Genomic DNA, 20175 nt, shown 5'->3' on the forward strand with positions numbered 1-20175 from the left:
AATATTTGGAATGTTAAATTTTAGTAATGTTGTGGATTAATAGATATAAAAAACAGATTGAGAAGATTTCTAGTGAAATTTAGGGACATTTCTGATCAGCCACCCAGCTGATTCCTATCCTCATTTCCAGCCAGCTGCCCAGCTGGCTGGTGTTTTAAAGCAGAATTTTTGTAGTTGATATGTTAAATACTGAAATACCAAGATTACATCATAAAAATCTGGGAAGTCTTAAAACTTTTCACCAGCTCCACCTCCTCCACTCCCTATCTCCAGTTACTGCAGGACCCTAAACTTAGCTCCGCAGTCTGGATATAAGGACCATCTTTCTGATTTAAGCATGAGTTTCTTCCCCCCCCACCCCCATTCTGATGAGTTTAATCCTCCCCATTGCCTGCCAGGGAGCTTGCACCGGGAAGTGCAAGTAAATAAGAAAATAAATCCATTCCCCACATGCAAACGGCAGGAGGGAAAGCCTCTTGACTTAAATAGGAGGGGGTGGGAAGGAAAGAAATGAGGCTGAGAGCCAATTTCTGATCCCGTTCACCCCCGAGCTGCTTCAGCAGCCAGCCAGATGTCACAGCCCCGAGCGCTGTGAACCTGGCCACTGCGCGACAGTTCAAGCAGCACCAGGTATGCTGTGTACACGAACATGCTTCATTACGGGTAGGTGCATGCATATTTATGTCTACTCATTAGCTGCTGGAGCAAAGCGTCTTTAACAAAATGCTGCATACCGTGCCTTTAAACGAGGCCTTCATTTAATTTTTAAAAAAAAAAGTCTTCGTTTCTGCAAAATAAATTTGATAATGACTTTGATTTTTATGTTCTTTATAGCATGCCTAAAAACAGTAAGGAATTTTTGTCTAATTTGCTGCCAAAGCACCATTTTAAATAACAGCCACAGCATTTTGTTTCTGCTAACGCCAGCATTAAAATGTGAGTGGTTTGGAGCTCTTGTGGTTGTTTTTTTTTTTTCTTTTTATTTTCCGTAAGAGTATTTGTCTATGAATGGCTATCTATATAAGGCAGGTTAGTGAGCTAGATCCTCAACAGTATTTCATTTTCTTGCTTACAGGGCTAACTTAAAAGCAAGTTTTTTCAATGCTGCAGTGACTGAAGAAGCAGTTCACTCCCATGTAACCATGAAAAGAGGGCCACAGAGCATTTTGCACCATGCATTTATTTTTTTGATTATTTTCCAAATTAGCACCATATCTCACTAAGGAACCTTGAACCACACAACCGAGATCTTCCTTTGCATGCAATTGTAGATGCATTTCATGAATAGTTTGAAACCCTTGTCAATGCATATATATATATTATTTTATTTTATTTTTTGGAAAGAAAAAAAAAAAAGAACTCTTTGTGTATGTGATCTGAAGCATGTAACCCTAAGATGTTGCATTCTAAAAATGACAAATAAAGGCCTTTCCCAAATATTTTGGTGTTCTGCAGCCTGTTTAATATGTTCTTTCCAATACATCATTTGGACCAAAATAATAATTAAAATAATTTTAATGATAATAATTGTGGGATATGAACATTGCACTCACGTAGGAAGCAACCAGATCAAGGCAGAGTGTTGCAGATTTTTGCACGCATAGCACTGAACCAAGCTTATTTTAACCTTGCAGGCAATAAAAGCGAAAATGGAGGAACTTAGGCCTTTGATACCAGTGTTGGAAGAGTACAAAGCCGATGCAAAATTGGTATTGCAGTTTAAAGAGGAGGTCCAGAATCTGACGTCAGTTCTAAACGAACTCCAGGAAGAGATTGGCGCCTATGACTACGAAGAGCTTCAGAACAGAGTGTCAAATCTTGAAGAAAGGCTTCGTGCATGCATGCAAAAATTAGGTAGGCTCAGAACAACGTGGTGGCACTGGCTAAACACCATCGATGTTAAACCACGCATCCCGTCTGGAGGCAGAGATGCCAGACTGGACATCTCCTTGTGCCTGGCCTGGCTGTAAGGGATGAGCTCGCACAGCCAGGTTTGATCCTGTAAATATTTATGCTATAAGTAACATTAATCTTGGGGGTAGTCCTGCTGAGGATTACTTGCATAAGTGATGTTGCTCATGGCGTAAGTGCTTCAGGATCGGGCCCTTACCTAGGCATGTGACTTTTTGCAGCGTTTGCATAAGTGGCCGGTGAAATGCGGTAATGCATAGCCTGTTGCACATAACACTTATGCAAAGCAAGCACATGCACCCGTTTTGCTTATGCATCAATGTCCAATCTTTTTGCTAACTGGACCTGGCCCATCAGCAAAGGTCTCTGCGCACCGCTTTAAGTAGCGCGTGTGTGTGCGCGTGCGCAGGCTGTGCCTCGGTTTCCTTTTTCCTTTCCTTTTGCATCTTGCAAGTCCCTGTTGAGAAGAGCATGATGTAGCCGGTGCGGGTTCGTGTGTTGGTCCGGACTATGCCATGTGCAGGATATAAATGCTACCCATCTCTCCCGTTCCCTGAGGGAGCCCCTTCCATCAGGCCAAGTAACCAGCAATGCTAAAACGCGAGAGATTCATCTGTAATCTCGTTCAGAGAGTATTAATTGACTGAAGCCTGTGGGTCTGTCGGGGGAGACACAGCTGTCGCTAAACCCAGCGTCGGACCCCAAGCAGGGGGTGGAGAAGGGGGGAAGAAGGGCACTGCCTTCCGCAGCTGCCAGAAATCTCCCCACCGGTTGTTGGCCTAGCTCTGACTTGATTTAATTTCTACTTACATTATTGACTTTCTTGTTAAGCAATTTAGATAATCTAAACACATTAACTGCTCTGCAGTCTATTTTGGTAGCACATATGAAATTACACTCTCAGGTAACTTCCTGGAAGATCAGATCTCTTCTGAGCACTTTGTATCCTTGGCAAGGTAACGCTTTGTTTCTCTCTTGTCTCTGCTGGTGGGGTTGCTTTTGCTTGTTTCTAGATGCCTCCACACTTCTGTAAGCAGCCGCCTCCCCTGCGTTTCCCCCTGCATTTCCCTCCTGTCCTCTGTGACCTTGTATGTCCCTGATAAGCTGCCTCTCACTCGAAATCTCGGAGAGGAAAGCGAATTTCCACGTAAGCCTGGATGCTCAGAGGTATTTGAACTACGAACGTGCAGTGAGTCATGCACCGAGATCCCCCGGGGAGCTGCCCGGGCAGCAGGTATAACCCCCTCCCCGGCTAAGTGAGTCTGATTCCTCGTTTATTAACGAGCGCTGACGTGCCCAGGTTTGGTTCGGGGGCAGGACGGGCTGAGGTGAGTCGTGCCGTCGCTTTCTGCACGGTGTCTGCGGTCCCTCTCCTCGCCCCGTGACGGCCACGGGGAAGGCAGCAGGGTTGGGGGATGGCAGGGAAGTCCTGACCTTGTTCTCAGCCACTTGAGTTTCACCCTGAAAGCTTAATAGGGACAGAAATGATTGAGGTTGTAATGACTTGGTGCTTTCTGTGTTAGCAGTACCTAATACCTGGAGCGTTCTCACGTGAGGACCATGCAAACATCTCAGGAATGACAGTCCTGCAGTGGGTAGGATAAGAAAGGATGGAGAACAGGTCCAGGAGTGTCTGGTTGACCAAGGTCCCATAGCAAACCCCCCGGCAGCCCCACACCGCCAGCACAGGGCAGCTCTGCCCTGCAAACGGCTTTTCTCATTCCTCCCCTGCCAAAGGCAGAGGTGAGTGAGATGAGAGGAGGGACCCACTTGCTGCATCCGTAGCCTTCAGCCCATCTCTTGAAGATGAGGAGGAGCTGTGGGTGATAGGGAGAGGGAACAGCAGCAGGACCAGGGATTTGAGTCTGGGCTGTAGAAGTACTTTCCCAGGGATAGTTCTTCAAACAAAACCACCCTGGACCCCACAGCCCCTCTCCAGCTGGCCTCGGTGGAGCTGCCCAGCCCAGGCTGCCTCCACCAGAGCCAGGGAAGCTGAGATGATCCTCCTGCAGACCCTGGGCAGACTTTAAGAAGTAGCTCCCAAACCGTTCAGGACTCCAAAAAAAATAGAGTTTGCTCTTGGACCATGAGCCCCTTCTGCTCTGGGCCATGTCCTGGCTGCTTACACCCCCCTCAAGCTCAGGTCCTCCAGCTGGGACATCCAGCCAAGGCATTAGCCCAGGTAAGACTGACTGAGGCAGCTAGGATGGTGAGCTCTTGCAGGCAACTTTTTTTAGAAACTTTTGGGGTTTTTTTTTGAATCTTTTTGAAGCTTTATTTCGGCTTTTTGGCTGTGTCCCTTCTTTCTCCTCTTGCACTCTCTGTGACCATGGGGTCAGGGCAGCTTTTTTGCCTTGGGGCATTGCAGCACCCCTGGGTGCTTGTGGAGGTGGGCGCTGAGTCTTCCAAGGGTTCACCTGGGAGGGTTTGCTGCTCGCCTGGGAGGGTGATTTATTTGGTCACTTAACAGCAAACAGCACGGATTGAATTTCCAATGTTTATCGCTCCAGAGTGTAAACCAGTGAAAATGGTAGTTAATTGAGTTAAATTCAGATAACAACCTTACAGACACTTTGCTGCTGCACGATGAGGGCCTCTTTGCTGAGGATTGCTGTTTGCTGCAAATTATCTGCTCAGAGGGACTCACTGACGTTTCAAGTAGCACGTTTTAGCTTAGGTTTGCTCCTGCACGGGCCAGCAATGCTGCTCGCCTGGTGTGTGTTCGCCTGCTAGAGCTCGGGATACAGCTTGGAGTGGCCAGAGCAGGATCAGGGAGCTGCTGCAACAAGCCCAGGACAAGGGGAGGGGAGGGGAGGGGATGTGCCATGTTCCTGTCCGGTTCGCCTCTCCCCATCCTCCGGGAAGCACTGATGCTCAACACTGCAGCAGCATTTTCCTTAGACAAGGTCCTGTTTTGCATTTTGGGTTTCCTAAGCATTATTGATGGATCAATAGTGAAAATACTTCCTGACCCTGGCATGTGTGTGAAGGAAAAAAAAAATCAATAATGGCACGTTCAATCTGTTACTCTGTTTACACTCTTAAAGATCACTATTTATACAGGGATTTTAACGTTTCCATTAATGTTCCTAAGAGGAGCCTTGGAGGAGTGGAGAGGTTGTCACTCCCTGATTCGAGGGGGAATTTAACTCAGCTGCGCTCCGCAGGCTCACGTTGGCTTGATAGCATGAGCTTTCCCTGGCTCCTGCAAAAAATCCCAGCCCACAATCCTGGTGCAGAGATGGGGACAGAGCCCTGCCAGCCTGGCCCAACTATTTTTGGGATGGGGTGCTCCCACCTGGGCAGGACATGACCCAACCGCCGCAGCCCCGTCCCTGCTGCGGAGGGCTGGGACCGGGATGGGGGGGGGGGATCAGACCTTGGCTTCTTGGGAAGCCCAAGCTGGGAAGGCGCTGGGCTGTAGCAGCAGCAGCCCAGGCAGAATCGCGGAGTCCAGAAGGAGACGGTGCTGGTGTCGGCGCGGTGGCTGCGTTGGCAGATAAATTGCTGCTGAGCTGCTAAACATCGCTTGTGGGCTGGATCTTAGGAGAAATATGGAGCGGGGGTGTTGGTATCCTGGGAGGATGGTAGCGCTTGTTGTAACTGGCTGGAGGAAAGCGTGTCTTCTCCTGCTGGAAAATTCCTCGTGCGGCTAGAGGAAGGGGCCGTGTGCTGGAGGTGGTGTTCCGTCGCTGAGCTGCAGGAGGGCAGGTCGGAGGCGGATGGCTGGGTCAGCCTGGAGGGTCACTCGGGAAGAGGCTGATTTGTGCTGTTTTCCAGGAACAGGGACCTGAATAGTGCTGGGGAAACTGGAGTGAAAACAGATCCTCTATGCGTGACCCGAAAGCTGCTGTTCACAGGCTTCCCCTGTGTCCTGGCCTCATAGATGAGCACCAGGTCATGCTTTCCTGTTGTACGTTCATCCGTGAGTGACTTGAAATGCCTGTAGCATCCCATGCTCCTGCAATCCCAATGGGAGAGCAGGTTTGCTGCAAAAGGCTTAGCACCCGCGGGTGCTGGGCTGCCTGGGGCAGGAGGGCTTTGCTGGGCAGTCAAGCAGGAGCTTTAGGGCAATTGCAGCCAGGGCTTAAAAACTCCCCTGTGCGAGTCAGTAGAGTCTGATAGAGGAAGGACTTGGATGTTGGGCGTCTTGGGCTCTCACCCCAGCTCTGCTCCGAACCCACCACCCCACGCTCAGAGGAGAGCACTGCTGAGACTGGCAGGCGCTGCTGGTGGGTGCTTTGAGGCTGTGCGGGCTGCTGCTTCGTGCCGGAGCATAGGGAGACACAAGAATCCTGTCTTGGGAGCTACTGCTCTGATTCAAGCTGCGACATGTCCAAGGGAAGCAGTGAAAGACAGAGTCCCCTCTGCTCCCTGTAATCTTCCTGCTTTTAATGATTGCTGGCCCCACAGAAGGGGGAGGAAAAGCTGATGGCGTTAGGAGTGTGGCGTGCATCTCAGCAGGAACGGACGGGTGAATGAGGGTCGCAGAGGCTGTAGTTGTCCATGCCTGGGTGGTAAGCCCATGAGAGCTGCAGGAACGTAGCTGACTAGGGGCCTTCAAGTATTTGTTTCCAGGATCCATTCGAAACCTTCCCCCTAGCATCTGGGTGCCTATGATAAATTTACACCAAGAAAGAAAACACTTTGCCCTGTGTAAGAGCAACCCTTGCATTGCTGAAGAGCTGTTGTGAATGTGCCTCCAGCTAAACGTGTATGAGATGTAGCCTCACTACTTGCAAACAACACTAGTTTACCCTTATCAGCTGCTGCTACCTGGGGTTTTTTTTTAATCAATGAGCTTTTATACAACCTTTCTCTCCAGGGAAATGGAAGGAAAGAGATAAAGTGACAGCAATGTAGGGCTGCAATAATGGAAGGCAGTGTTGAGCAGATCTGTGATTAGAGTAAGGCTGGTCCTCTGCAAGGGGAATTTGCAAGATGTTAGCCATTTATGATATTAACCATTGCATCCCTTTGTCAATACCTTGCTCTCCTCCTGAGCTGAGAGGTTTTGAATGCATCAGACAGGCAGGAGGACAAATTCCCATATGTTGTGTCTCAGTGAGGCCAAGAAAGCTCTCTGCTTTTTGGTGGGTGAAAAGGTGTCTGAAGGCTGTGGGAAGACTGATGGTCCCCTTGGCCATGTCATTCTGGTGCATATCAAGAATATCTTCATCTATTTTATGCCCCAGGCTAAGGTGACCCCTGTGCCTGCAGCTCAGGGCTGAGGTAGGTGGATGCGTCCCGTGGCTGTAATGGGGAATATAGAGGGGCAGATGAGAACAGGCTAAGGAGAGAGGCAGCTAAGGGAGATTGCAGAGTGCACGTACTGGAAGCATTCAAGATCAGGCTGGATGGGGCTTTGAGCAACCTGATCTAGTTGATGATGTCCCTGCTCATTGCAGGGACGTTGGACTAGATGACCTTTAATGGTCCCTTCTAACCCAAACCATTCTATGATTCTATTTGGTAATTTTGAGCAGAAGAACCTTGTCCTGAGCTGGCAGAGCTCCACATGTGTTTCAGCAGCACCTCCATGGGCTCCCACCTGCAGCCTCGGCCCCGGGTACCCCTCGCTGTGCAGCGGAGCCAGTCGTACTGCAGTGCAGCTGCAGCTCAGCCTGCAAACCCAGCACCCGGAGCAGCCTCTCCGTCCCAGCACCGCCACCTTCCCCTTCCCCGGCCTGCCAGAGGCTTCCACGTCAAAAAGGAGAAGTCAGGAAACACCTTCTGAACTTCAGGTTGCGGCTGTCCCCCCGGTGCCGCCGACCTTCGCTTGCCTTGCTCCGGAGGTTCTGCTGCAGGTCCGCTGAATGTGTCCGGGTTTTAAATGAGTGCTCCCGTAGCGACAGACCATCCAACACCAGCCCCAGTCCCTCCCGCGGCCTCTTCGTCTCTTCGCCTGTCATTCCTTAATGCACATATGCTAAAATGTTGCAGGAGACCAGAATGGCAGCTTTGCTGAAATTTGGGGATATCGTTGGAAATAGGAACCAGCGTGTGGCTGCACCTTCGATGCTGAGGCTGTAGCATTGCAGGCGTCTATTTGCGGGGGTCCGTGGAGGGATGCTGGGTTCGGTGTCAGGGGACAGAACCATGGAAGGGAAACAAGCTGCCACAGGCAGCCGGCACGGCAAGCTGGGGGAGAGGTGCCGCTGCTTCACCTCCTATTTAGGGCTTAAAAACACAGCGAGGCACTTAGCTGGGCTTGCAAATGTGCTGACGTGCCCACTGAATTCAATGGCATGAAATCAACGGTGGGGAGCACCTAAATATGCTTCAAAACCTGGCTCATAGAACTGTACGGGTGCACGTCCTCGTGGTGATGCTGAGTCTGGGCAGGATTCCCGGGGCAGCTCCCTTGGGACACCCCACCTCCTGCCTTCCATCCTGCTGCGTTTGGGTTCCTCTCCCGGAGCTGGCGAAGCCCAGGCTGGCGGAGGAGACAGGAGGAGGCTGGTGAATTCATTACTGTCCCCTAAGTGTGCAGACATGATAGGGAACAGAGAAGGTGGCTGGTAGCAGCCAGTAAATGGTCTTTGCAGTGAAGAGATTTATATTGCATATAATTTCCCACCTTTTTTTTTTTCTCCTTTGCATAACCTGTAACAAATGCACGTTTCCAGTAGGGCTGGAATAGACACGTCTGTCTTTTTATCTTGGCTGCACCCACTCTATTACAGCAGAAATGAGCAGAGCTATTCAGCTAATTTCTCCACCTGGCTGCTCGACCCTGGCTAACTCTTCTCATTTTCTATTCTGTGACATGAGCAGCACTGGTTCAGGAAAGCTTGTTTTCTTGGGGACAGTGTGATAAGGACAGTTGTTACTAAGAGGCACGAAACAAAGAAAAGCATCCGACAGTTGCTCTTGGCCTAATTACCTCTAATTACATAAAAACAGAGCTGACAATCAGCAGGGGAGAGCAGTGGGCAGAGTGGTGTGGGTGGTGGCTGGCGCTGGTGCCCCTCATCGGGGCTTCGGGGCTGGCTGGCAAAGACCCACTGCCAAACGAGCCGCGGCGGTGGTCTGACGTGGCGCTCACCAGCCTTGCACTCTTTTTCAGCTTGTGGCAAGCTGACGGGAATAAGTGACCCAATCACAATTAAAACCTCGGGGTCCAGGTTCGGATCGTGGATGACGGACCCTCTCGCTCCCGAGGGAGAGAACAAGGTAAGACCGCGACAGCTTCATCCCTGTGTTCCCACCTCCGCCGACGCGGCTGAGATCATTGAAAACTCATTACATCCAAGCATCGAAGCCCGGGTTGTGCCCTGTGAAATCTGTTGAAGGTCCTAATGCATCTCACGGGGCTCTGCTGGCCTCTTCTGCAGGGGGAGGGGGCTGAGGATCAAGCAGGGAGGGAGGATGAGGAGGGGGCTGAGCAGCCCCGTGCAGTGGCCCCTTCCCAGGGCAGGTGAAACTCGCTGCAGTGATGAGCGTGCATGGTCTCGGAAGTGTCACCGTGAGGTCTGTGCCCCCCCGCAGGAGGGAAAAATCAAATATTGGGTTTCTCGTCTGGGTTTGGCAGCCAGGAGGGAGCTGGGGCCGAGCAGAGGGACCCGTGGTCCTGGTCCCCGCTGCTCTTCTGCTGCCGGCGCCTCCGATAATGTCATCTGACTGCATTTGTCCTCCGTCCTCCACCTTCATTGTTGTGAGGAATTAACTGACTGCAGCCAGAGAGAGATTTGTTTTGCTTTGTTTCGGTCTTTTTTTTTCCGTTCAGACCATTCAATTTTGATCCCAAGGAGGTAGGAGGCCAATAACTGGCTGAAAATCAATCCAGGCTTCCCATGACTGATGGAATGGAAAATATCTCGAGTGTTTGCTGAGGATTTGCAGGCAGCAAAACAAAACAAAAACCACAGAGCTTGGCTGCATGGTAATTCCCTCCTGCATGCAGCATCCTTCATCAAAGGATGAAGGCACCAGCAAGGGCTGTATCGGGGCAGCTATTTTAGGAGCTCTGCCCTGTGGTCGGCTTTCTGTAGCTACGAGAGGACGAGGGATGCTCTGGAGAAGCCACTCCTGGGGCTGGCTCCATTTGCCCATGGATGTGCAGCAATGAAGCAGCGGTGACTTGAGATGTCAGGCTCTTTCCCTCCAGTAGCCAACTGGTTGGCACTGGTTCCCCAATACAACACCTCCATATTTTACAGTTATTAAACAAAACTTCGCCTATAGCCCCAATAAGATCCTGAGTAGAAGTGGGATGGGAAGGCTTTACCCACATCACATCTTGTTTTGCTCAAGAGAGGAGGCAGACTTGTCCCCTTCAGGCTGTTTGCCGCATCCCTCGGCACTAGCGTGATTTATACATCTGGGAAGGGAGAGTCAGTCTTGTTGCAGCTGAAGCTGGTTGATCAAATGCTAAAGATTTTCCCATGTCTTCAGAGAGTTTTGTCTCAAACCAGAAGGTTTTAATATTTTTTTTACCCATGCTTTTTTCAGCAGTGTATTTTTTGTCATGAGAGTAGACAAGCAGTTTTCTCTGAACTGTAGCTCAACCTTCACAAGCGTGTATGTGTATATAATATATGAGTCTACTGGGAATTTTATTAGAAACACACAATTAAGTGAACTTCATTGGCTTCCCGGCAGAGGGGGAAACTGGGGATGGGGAGAGATGGGCAGTTTATCATATCCCTCTTATGTCGCCAAGCCCCAGGAGGTGTTTGGTGGTTCGTGTGGTCATTTGTTCATGTCATGAAATCATTGAACACAACTGGGCAAAATTGCAAGTCCCGCAGGAGCAGCCCGGCGGCGAGGCGGCAGGTGGACGCCGAGCCCCGGGATTGATGTGTATTGGCAGGAGAAGGTTGCTCAAAGCCAGCCAGTGCGATGAGACGTTGCTATCCATCAATCTCTGCTTCTCCAACGCATGAAATGCTGTTGGGTCCTGCCACCTTGCAGCCCCAGCGTGATGACGTGGGGTTCTGCTCTTCTGGGCTTCTCTTCGTCTCTCTAAAAACTGAGCACAATTCATTGGCATCCGTAATTTTTTAATACCAAATAATGAAATGGGAGCAGCAGAGAGACAATCAGTTTTCTGGGGTTTTTTTTTTTTAATTTTCCAAGCTGGTTTAGTTGAACGCAGGCATTTCATTAAGTGAGGAATGCTCTCCAGTGCCACGTCTGACAGCAGGAGCTCTCCCAGGCTGGAGGCACTTCTCTGCCATGGGCTCAGGGACACGCGTGGTTTTTCTCTGGTGCTTTTGCAGCCATGCTTAAGCCCACAGTGGAGGTGTGAAGATCAGAGCCGTTTGCCACACGTTCATTCCCCACCTCTGCAGTGTTTCCAGGGAGGTAACGATGGAGGGCTGAAGTTCCCTACAAAGTTCTTGCAGACCCCACTTGGCCTTTCAAGTACAGCAGCCAAAAGCAGTTTACATGCACACACGGTGTGTAAATGTTTGTCTGCTCTTCTAAGGGACCCTGGAGATAGCCATATTGCAGAGACAATACCATCACATTCTGCAAGGGGTTTGCAAAAGAAGTTTGCACTACAGCATTACCCAAATCTGCATCCTTAAAGGCTTCCCTCTTGCTATTTAATTTACTTTTTCTCCTTCCTAAACAGTTTCTACAGAAAGCAGCTATCTTATTTTTAGGCAGCGACTGCATACAGAATGTCACTCACTGGCTGGATATTACTTCTTGGTATTAACTGCACAGCTTTGTCATTTGCCTCGGAATTGGTTTCATATGACAAAAGGTTTTTTTTTTATGGAGTCTAGACAGTGTCCCTAATGAACTGGTGCTTAAATGATGATCTAAAATCTCTCCCCCATCTACTGATAGCAAGATTTTGATGTCTTTGTCCCTTATATTTTAGCGGTCTTGGTTTCAGCTTTTGGTGCAGAAGTGTATGATTTTTAAACCAATATGGACTTTGCCTGAATTTCCTTGACAACGAGCGATTGCATCCATCGCTTCTGCATGCCAGATTAATGGAGTTCTGCACCGCAGCTGGTATCATTTACTGACTGCTACCACGATGGGGCTTACGGGAAGCAAAAGTGGCATCAACATCATATGCTGGGTTTAGCCAGAGAAAAGATGTTAATTGCCCTCTGGAAGGACGGGGTCCGTCCAGGGAACCACTTAGGCTCCCATGTTCCTGGGGAGATACCAGGTTACCCCCAGGAAAGCTTTGCTATTCAGTTGATTTCTTGGCTGATTTGGGGTTCCAAAAATTGGGTTTATTTCTGGGCGTAGGTGGCGGGCGTTGGACACGTCGTTTTCCAGCGGGTCGGATTCCTTGTTCTGGGTGTCGCTCCCAGCTCAGTTTCTAGGGTGATGTGCAAAGGGCTCAGCCGGGTCTCTGCTGTTTTCTAACGCCGTGTGTTTCTGTTGCTCGCTCAGGTCTGGTACATGGACAGCTACCACAACAACCGCTTTGTCCGTGAATATAAATCCATGGCAGATTTCATGAATACTGACAATTTTACCTCTCACCGTCTCCCTCACCCATGGTCGGGCACCGGTCAAGTGGTCTACAATGGCTCTATCTATTTCAATAAATACCAAAGCCACATAATTATCAGGTTTGACTTGAAAACAGAGACCATTCTCAAGACTCGCAGCCTGGATTATGCCGGCTACAACAACATGTACCACTACGCCTGGGGTGGCCACTCGGACATTGACCTCATGGTGGACGAGAACGGGCTGTGGGCCGTCTACGCCACCAACCAGAACGCGGGCAACATCGTCATCAGCAAGTTGGACCCCAACACCCTGCAGAGCCTCCAGACCTGGAACACCAGCTACCCGAAACGCAGCGCCGGGGAGGCCTTCATCATCTGCGGCACGCTCTACGTCACCAACGGCTACTCTGGAGGTACCAAGGTGCACTACGCCTACCAGACCAATGCCTCCACCTACGAGTACATCGACATCCCCTTCCAAAACAAGTACTCGCACATTTCCATGTTGGACTACAACCCCAAGGATCGGGCCCTCTATGCCTGGAACAACGGGCACCAAATACTTTACAATGTCACCCTCTTCCACGTCATCAGGTCTGACGAATTGTAGTCCATCCTTGTTTAGAAACTGATTTAGAGGAAAAAAAAAAAGGAAAAAAGGGAGAAAGGAATTTAAAAAAACATACTCATATCAAGGAAACACACTTTAAATAAGTAAATATATATAAACAGCTGCCAAAATTAAAACCAACATCACGGAGGATTATTCAGCGTAAACCTGACAGATCAGCATTACCTCTACATTTCTAGAAGTCTGGCCCTGTGTTATAGACTCACGAATAACCATGTACTTGCAGCTGGAACTGCACTTGAAAACCACTTCAGTTTTGGGTTTTGTTTTGTTTCTGTTCCGATAGCAAACCTATAGTACATACTAAAGAAGTAAGGCAATGACTGTTGAAAGTTTATCCTTGGGAGACTCGCTCTCTTCTGTGTGTGGGTTGCATGGACATTTTCCGACATCACGGTCAGCTGCGATGGATGTGTGGTTTGTATTTCTAAGCAGAAAAAGCTGACCCGTGAGGAGCTCTCGCTGTCTGAACAAGACCTATCACAGGTTAGTCTTCTTCGCCTTCCATTGCAGCTACTGTCTCTCAACTGTGTTCTTGTCACTTAGATTAACTGTGCTGAGACCCGAAGTAGCTCATGGATCTGTGTCTTAGTAACTATTAAACACGATGGTTTAAGTATGTATTATGAACAAGTTGTTGTACCCATATTGTTTGAACTTATGTATTCAGCAACTATATTGTATAATGTATGTCTGTTATTTACCAGAGGTGGCAAAACTTTGTATGTCCAGTTTATGCAATGAATGTTGTAAATGCAATGATGTAGTTTGGATTAATAAATGATGGTTTTGTTTCTAAAAAGAAAAAAAAGATCAGTGTTCACCCTTATACACAGATAACCAATTCCATGTTGATAACTACAAGAGTATTCTCTTACTGTTATACTATCTACATAGCATTATGGTGGTTGGAAATCGCTTCTGTGGAAATTCTGTGGCATCAGAGTCCCATGGGAAGCCCTGTTTATGGACGTGTGAAGGTAATTAATTTTTTTTAAGAGGAAAACTTTGTACTATCCACAGTTATCTAAGGAACAATAAAAATATTAGGAGACTTCCCTGCTTTGTTTATTGTCTTCTCTGTACAAGTGGTCAAGTGTAGGGGAGGGGTAACAGGAATTACTGTGGGGTTTTTTGGGTAATCGTTGAGCAACCATCCTGACTTTCCTTACACCTCGCATCAAGCGTTACCCCATGGGTAGCTGCAGCTGGGAGCCGGAGGGGCCGGCAGCGAGGAGCCAGGGCTGACAAGCTGGAGGGTTTGGCTCTCTGCTCCGCAGGGCTCACGCAGCGGGATTGCCTTCCCGTTTGCATTTGGAGCAGATACTGCTTCAAGGAGATAAAATCCTCCCTCTGCTCCTACGGCTGCTCTCCGCTGCGAGGCTGTGCTGCTGCTGCCTGCTAATGCGGGCAGGGGCTGCGGCTGCCGGTGCTGTGCTCAGCCTCCTCCCCATCCCGGGGCTGACGGCAGAGCGGGGCCGGGGGGTGACAGCGTTTCATATCAGTGCTACAACAGGAGAAAATTGTGTCGTCTGTCGCGTTCAATAGAGTTGGAGACACAGTGCCTCAGAGTGCAATTGGATCGTTTTCCTTCTCAAATGCTTAGAGTGCTTCTCATCCTGAATTTGCTGTAGTCTTATGCTAGTAAAAATCTCCTTCTATTTAACGCAGCTAGCGCTGCAATGCTTATTGTAATAAGCAACTGTTACTGCTGGGGCCTGAGCGCTCAACACAATCATTCCTCTTGTTTTTGCCAAAGCAGGGGCCTCACAGCGTTGCAGGATGCTGCAGCACCGCAGCACACACCTTGAAATGATCCGAGGCACTTTTCCAGCTGAACGCTCCTAAAGCTCTTGATATTTTGAAGCTTAAGGTGCTGGATGCTAACATGCTTTTCTCAACCATCTTTAATAAATCCTGCACTTCCCCGCTCTTCCCTTACACACTTCCACCGAACGCTTTCCCCATGGCAGGGCTGGTTTTACCGGGAACCCAGCACCACCAGCAGCTTCATTCTGCCACCACTGTCTGGTGTGAGATGCGGGGTCCCATCTTTCCCCTTTGCCCCAAGGAGAGCAGTATTCAGCAATTCCCACACCGCAGCAGCCCCAAGCGAAGGGACAGGACCCGTCCTGCCTTCGCTGCCCGCCCAGGGAGCCCGCTGAGCTGGATCCCGTGGGCAGCGGGGATGCCTGGTACCTGTGCAAGCTGCAAAGGGCTTGCTCTGGTGTTGCCTCCTTTCCAAACAGCGAAGCAGGTGACTGTATTCAGCAGCACCAGGCATGATGATTTTTCAGCCAAGAGGTACGTGAGCAGCTATATTCACTGATGAGGCTCGGCCTTCGAGCTCGGCAGACAGATGCATTAGGGCCCGTGGAAGGAGTGCGGATCACTGAGGTCAGGAAATTGAATATAAGCAATCGGTGACTGCTGCAAATTGCACATATGGATTTCAACCTCTCGGCCTTAGCAGAAGGTCCCTGCTGGGCTCTGCAGCAGGAGGAGAGGGGAAAAAAAAAAAAGGAGTAATGTGGTTTCCCAGAGCTGGATTAAAGCACAAGCAATGAGCGATCCTCCACATGTAGATGTTTAAGCCAGTTACACGGGTTTGAGCTGCTGCCCTGTGTCAGCACTGCTCCTCTTACTGAAATGCTGGCTGCATCCAGAATGGGGACAGCTCTCTGAGGACTCGTTTCTGTGCTACACATCATATTTCCAGGGCTCTGGACTGCCAGGTTTGTGGAGATCTTCAATATCTAGCAGTGGTTTTCCCTCCAAGAAGCTAAAAAAGGGGGCTAGAGACCCATGGTGGAATTGGCAGCAGTATCGATCTTCAATACACAAGAGAAATCTGTTAAGCCAAAAAAGCTGTAAGGCACCTGCAGTCATTTCTATTTAATTAATGTATTTCTTCAGTGCAAACTCATTTAAGGGGAGCACGCTGTTTTTATAAGATTTAGAGCTGGATCCAGTGACGGTTGCAATCAATGGGACGGACGCTGATGCCCATAACGGGGGCTGAGCTTTTGCAGCCAGCTGAACCTGCTCGCTGCACAGCTCCTCAAGTGCATCGGGGTGATCCTCTTGCACAGTCTTGCTGTAGTTTTGAATGACGGCTGTTGTCAGCTGTACTACACGCTGAATTGCTTTTTGGGGCAGATTATTGCCCCAGCAGCTGGGCTTTGCATACTCTTGTTTCCTACCTGCCTGCACACCACGGAGCTGCGCTAATCGCCCTGAGCACCAGACAGTTCTTCTCTAAGACCTCTATAGGTGTTCATGGAGATTGTCCCAGCCAATCTGTCCAGTTTTGGGGAAATATTTCAGGTAGACCAGAGCACATGGCAGGGCACCACCCGAATCTGCCAGCGCCCCGGCCAGGCACGCTGCCACACGGAAGCACTGCCATGCCTCTTTGTGCACCAAATTACCCAACGTCAGCTTTGTCATTAGGCAAGATTTGAAGACAAAAGAACAGGTTTGCTTCAAAACATTGATCTGCAAAAATAAATTGAATTACAGAAAGGCAAAATAATGCTGTTTGCTTTAAGGCACAGCTACATTTAGATTCTAATTTTCCTAGTGCAATTCGTTTAATCCAAGACTCAACAGCACAAAATGTCCTTGAGCACAACAAAGACAGAGAAGCTTTTCTGTAACATGTACCCAAAGTTAATGAGATGAGAAAAGTGCTTTACCTTTGTCCTATTTGCCTGCAGTGCAATATTCTATAAATGGATGCCATATGGTCATATACTTAATGGTATGTATTATTTTTCAAGTGGATGAGCCATTCAAAGACAAGTACGTCCCGGAGGATTGCTTTCTATAGCCTATGACTTAATTATTTGGTGCACGAGGCTTGCTAGTCCAAATTTAGTCATGGGAGTCAGTGAGTTACTTCAGAGAAACATGTGACCCTCCATTTGTATGCGTTTATGTGTTGTTAATATTTTACAAGGGATTAATTCAAAAGCACTATACTAGATATTTGTGAGGGTTTCGGCTGGATGCAGAACCCAGGTTCTGCTCCCAGCCCCATCAGCTGCGCCGAGTCCCAGCTCTGTAGCTGAGCGAGTAACTGGACACATCTAATTTTGCATGCCACGACGTTGCTGTCCTTCATCCTTCGAGCCAGCTGAACCAATGCTGGTTCACGCTTGCCTTGGGATGAAGCGGGTATCTGATGGGGTTTGCTTTCGTTCCTGCAGTTCGCCAAGCCACGGTCCTTTTCTGTCCTCCACTCCCAGACAGCCCCCTTCCCTGGAGCCCTCAGCCACCCCGAGGGCGCCCGCCCAGCTTTGGGCACGGTAGGACAGGAACGCAGCTACCTGCCTCCCGACAGCCCGGCTGTCTGCCTGGCCAGCTCAGACCACAGGCGAAGCAGCTCCCTGCACCTCATCAGCACTTCTGTCATTCTCCAGGCTGAGTCTAGCAACGTGGGTGACTGGTTTTGTGTGCAGGGCAGAGCCCGGCTCTCGGGGCTGACATACGGAAACGAAGCTCATCCTTCCCCCACCGGTGGCAAAGCCCAGGAGGAGCAGCAGTGGGCTGTGAAACGCAGCTTAGAGCTGCCGAGTGCTTCCACAGACTGTCCCGTTGAATTAAATGAAGCTCGCTCAGCACCTGGCCTAAAACCCAGGCAGAAATACTGACTGTTGCTTAGCATCAACACTGAGAGCTAAAATTTTTCCCTTCTTCTTTTGCTGTTACTTCTCTGACCTTCATTAGTTCTGCAAGCACCAAATGCAGAGCCCATATGGAGACAGTTATCATAAAAAAATGAATCCTGGCCCCTTAATTAGCTCCTCATTATCTGAGAGCTCCATATTGAAGCATTAAGATGTTGCAAAGCAATTTGTTGAGTTTCCAATTAAAACTTTTTAGAATTGTTGAGCCTTTTAATACTTTGTGTTTACAAATTGCCTTGGACCTACACCAATACACACATTTTCTTCACTGGGGAAATATAGCTGAGGACCTGATAGTTATTAATATAAAATCCTTATGACTTTAATAAAGTCATAAGCCATGTCAATGAAGCTGCTCTTTTTACACCTGGTACAATAGAGATGACTCTCTCTGAATGAGTGCAGAAGAGTAAGGATCATTAAGAGGGCAATTATAGGCTGATTTCCTAATAACTCCACTTTTACAGCACTGTAAAAACAAATGTACACATCCCTCTGTATATTAATTTACCCTGGGTACGTTCCTACCAGATGACGGTAGGTGCCGAGACCCTCCGTTTCTGCAGGGGTGAAAAAGGAGTTAGCAAGGCTCAGCTCCTCCCAACCGCACATTGCAGGATCAGGCCTGTCATGAATAAATAAAAGCCAGATGGGCATGGATTACATTCACTGTATTGCACAAGCTGTTAGCTGGAGGAGTGCAGCTACCAGACACGAACACAGAAGAAAAATGGGTCTCTCCTATGAAGCACAGGCTTCGCCTGGGTTCCTCGGATGAGTCTATGGCCTGATCTACTGTGGTGGCCGAAAAAATGGGGAGGTGGGTGGCCGATTGAAAAGCCCAGGGCCGAGCTCTTCCTACAATCTGCAGAGCCAACGTGAAGCAAGGGGAGCAGCAGTGGCTCCGCTGACCCGGAGAGGGATTAAGTGATTTGCTTAAAACCTCTTAAAAGTGGGTCCCAAGCCATTTGGAAGGGATGGCCATCTTCACATCACATCCAAGGAGTGTAAAGGAGGGATGCAGCTTGTCTGCAGCAGAACAGGCACCAGCCCAAAGAGCTTTAACTAAGCCCAAACAGCTTCTTCCTCCACTAAAATAGTCCCCAGGTCCACCAGGCTGAATAAGTTCATGGCCATTAAGAGTCTGTCGTATAATCATCATAGGAGGACAAGTATCGCCGAGGGGAGCCGACCGAGGGAAGAGGCTTTGGTGTGTGGCAGAGCTTAAGGAGGGATCTGTGCCAGCCATGACAAACAGCACCGCGCCAAAGCGACGTGCGCTGGGCTTTTGTTCTCAGCCTGTGCCGAGGACTTGTGATAATATGGTACTTATGTTCTTTGGGATGTTGTAAAGCCATGAGCTAATCTGTATTGAACATGTCATTTGTATTCCCTCGCTGTTTTTTAAGCAAATCTGTCAAATAAAACCAAAAAAAGTATGAAAAGAGGAAGGCAAAGGAGTGATCACAAAGGAATTCCCTGCACAGGCAGCCATGGCCACCCCGGGCACCGGCGGCTTCGTGGCTTTGCTGTCCTCCAAGAGGAGGTAGAAATGACCCCGAGAAACAGCTTTGGTCTGGAGCAGAGAGCAGCATCCCAGACCCCCGGCTGACGCCCAGACAGGGGCTCAGGGCCGTCTCCAGCCGCCGTGCCTCTGCATAGGCTGCTACTTCCCTCCTGGCCCTCAGCATCCTCCGAGCTTCGGGGCTGCTTTGCAGTGAATCATCTCCCTCTGACAGACAAGGGCTGAGCTCTTTCTCGCCCTCCCTCTGGCTTTATGATCTGGCTTTTAAAGAACTCATCACTTTGAGGATCATTTTTTCTGTGCATACTTTCCCGTTTTTGCACTTTCTGAGCACCCGGCTACCAAAAAAAGGCAGATCAGCACCTGCAGCAGCAATGTGGGTCCTTCCTCAAACACAGCTAGCGAGCCCCCAGCAACACAGGCAAGGGACCTTGGGGAAAGGAAACATAAATCTGCCATCTGTGGCAATTTAGCATTTACCAGTCATGTTGCACTAGGGCACTGTCACTTTGAATGAACGTTAAAGTGTTTTCTTTCTGTGGCCTGAGCAGTCTCTTTTTCCCATCAAATTGGCCATGGCGTGCCATAATAAAACAGACATACTGTGGCTGCGAAGGGTCACTCCGAGGGGCTGACTTTAACTCAGGGAGGTCCCCTTTTGAAGGAGGCATTCAATTAAAGTTTTATTGCAATTCTGCAATGTGAAGCTGTGCTGGGATTTTAAATTAGCAGCTGAGTACGAATTTGCCAGTAATCAGCTGCAGGAGCAAGGTCCAGGACAAATACACTGGTGGCTTGGCTTTGCTTTCCATGAGTAGCAGGATGAGCAAGCACAAGCGTGGGATGACCTGGGAGCAGACACGGTGGAAGGATGGAAGGAAGATCTGGCTTTCTGGAGCGCCATGGTGAGAGGGACTGTCGGGGGGATACAGGGTGGCTCTGGGAGCTGGGGTTCAGGCAGGACTTTGAGAAACGAGACTTGGG

At 49.2% G+C, this 20175-nt stretch overlaps 1 protein-coding gene across 3 annotated transcripts in view; it reads left to right on the forward strand.

Annotated features, from left to right (window-relative positions):
• The window catches only part of OLFM1 (olfactomedin 1), a 34742-nt gene extending 20708 nt beyond the window's left edge, over nt 1-14034 (forward strand). For 2 of the 3 annotated variants that reach the window (XM_075170690.1, XM_075170689.1), the window contains exons 4-6: nt 1635-1854; nt 8981-9087; nt 12280-14034. In XM_075170690.1, the coding sequence (XP_075026791.1) occupies nt 1635-1854; nt 8981-9087; nt 12280-12954 (1002 nt within the window). In that variant the 3' untranslated portion in view covers nt 12955-14034. Of the gene's footprint in view, nt 1-1075; nt 1435-1634; nt 1855-8980; nt 9088-12279 lie in introns of those variants that run through there. The other variant, XM_075170691.1, reaches the window with a different exon arrangement.
• Nucleotides 14035-20175: the final 6141 nt, after the last annotated feature.

Source organism: Calonectris borealis, chromosome 21 (genome assembly GCF_964195595.1).
Source record: "Calonectris borealis chromosome 21, bCalBor7.hap1.2, whole genome shotgun sequence".
Taxonomy (NCBI): domain Eukaryota; kingdom Metazoa; phylum Chordata; class Aves; order Procellariiformes; family Procellariidae; genus Calonectris; species Calonectris borealis.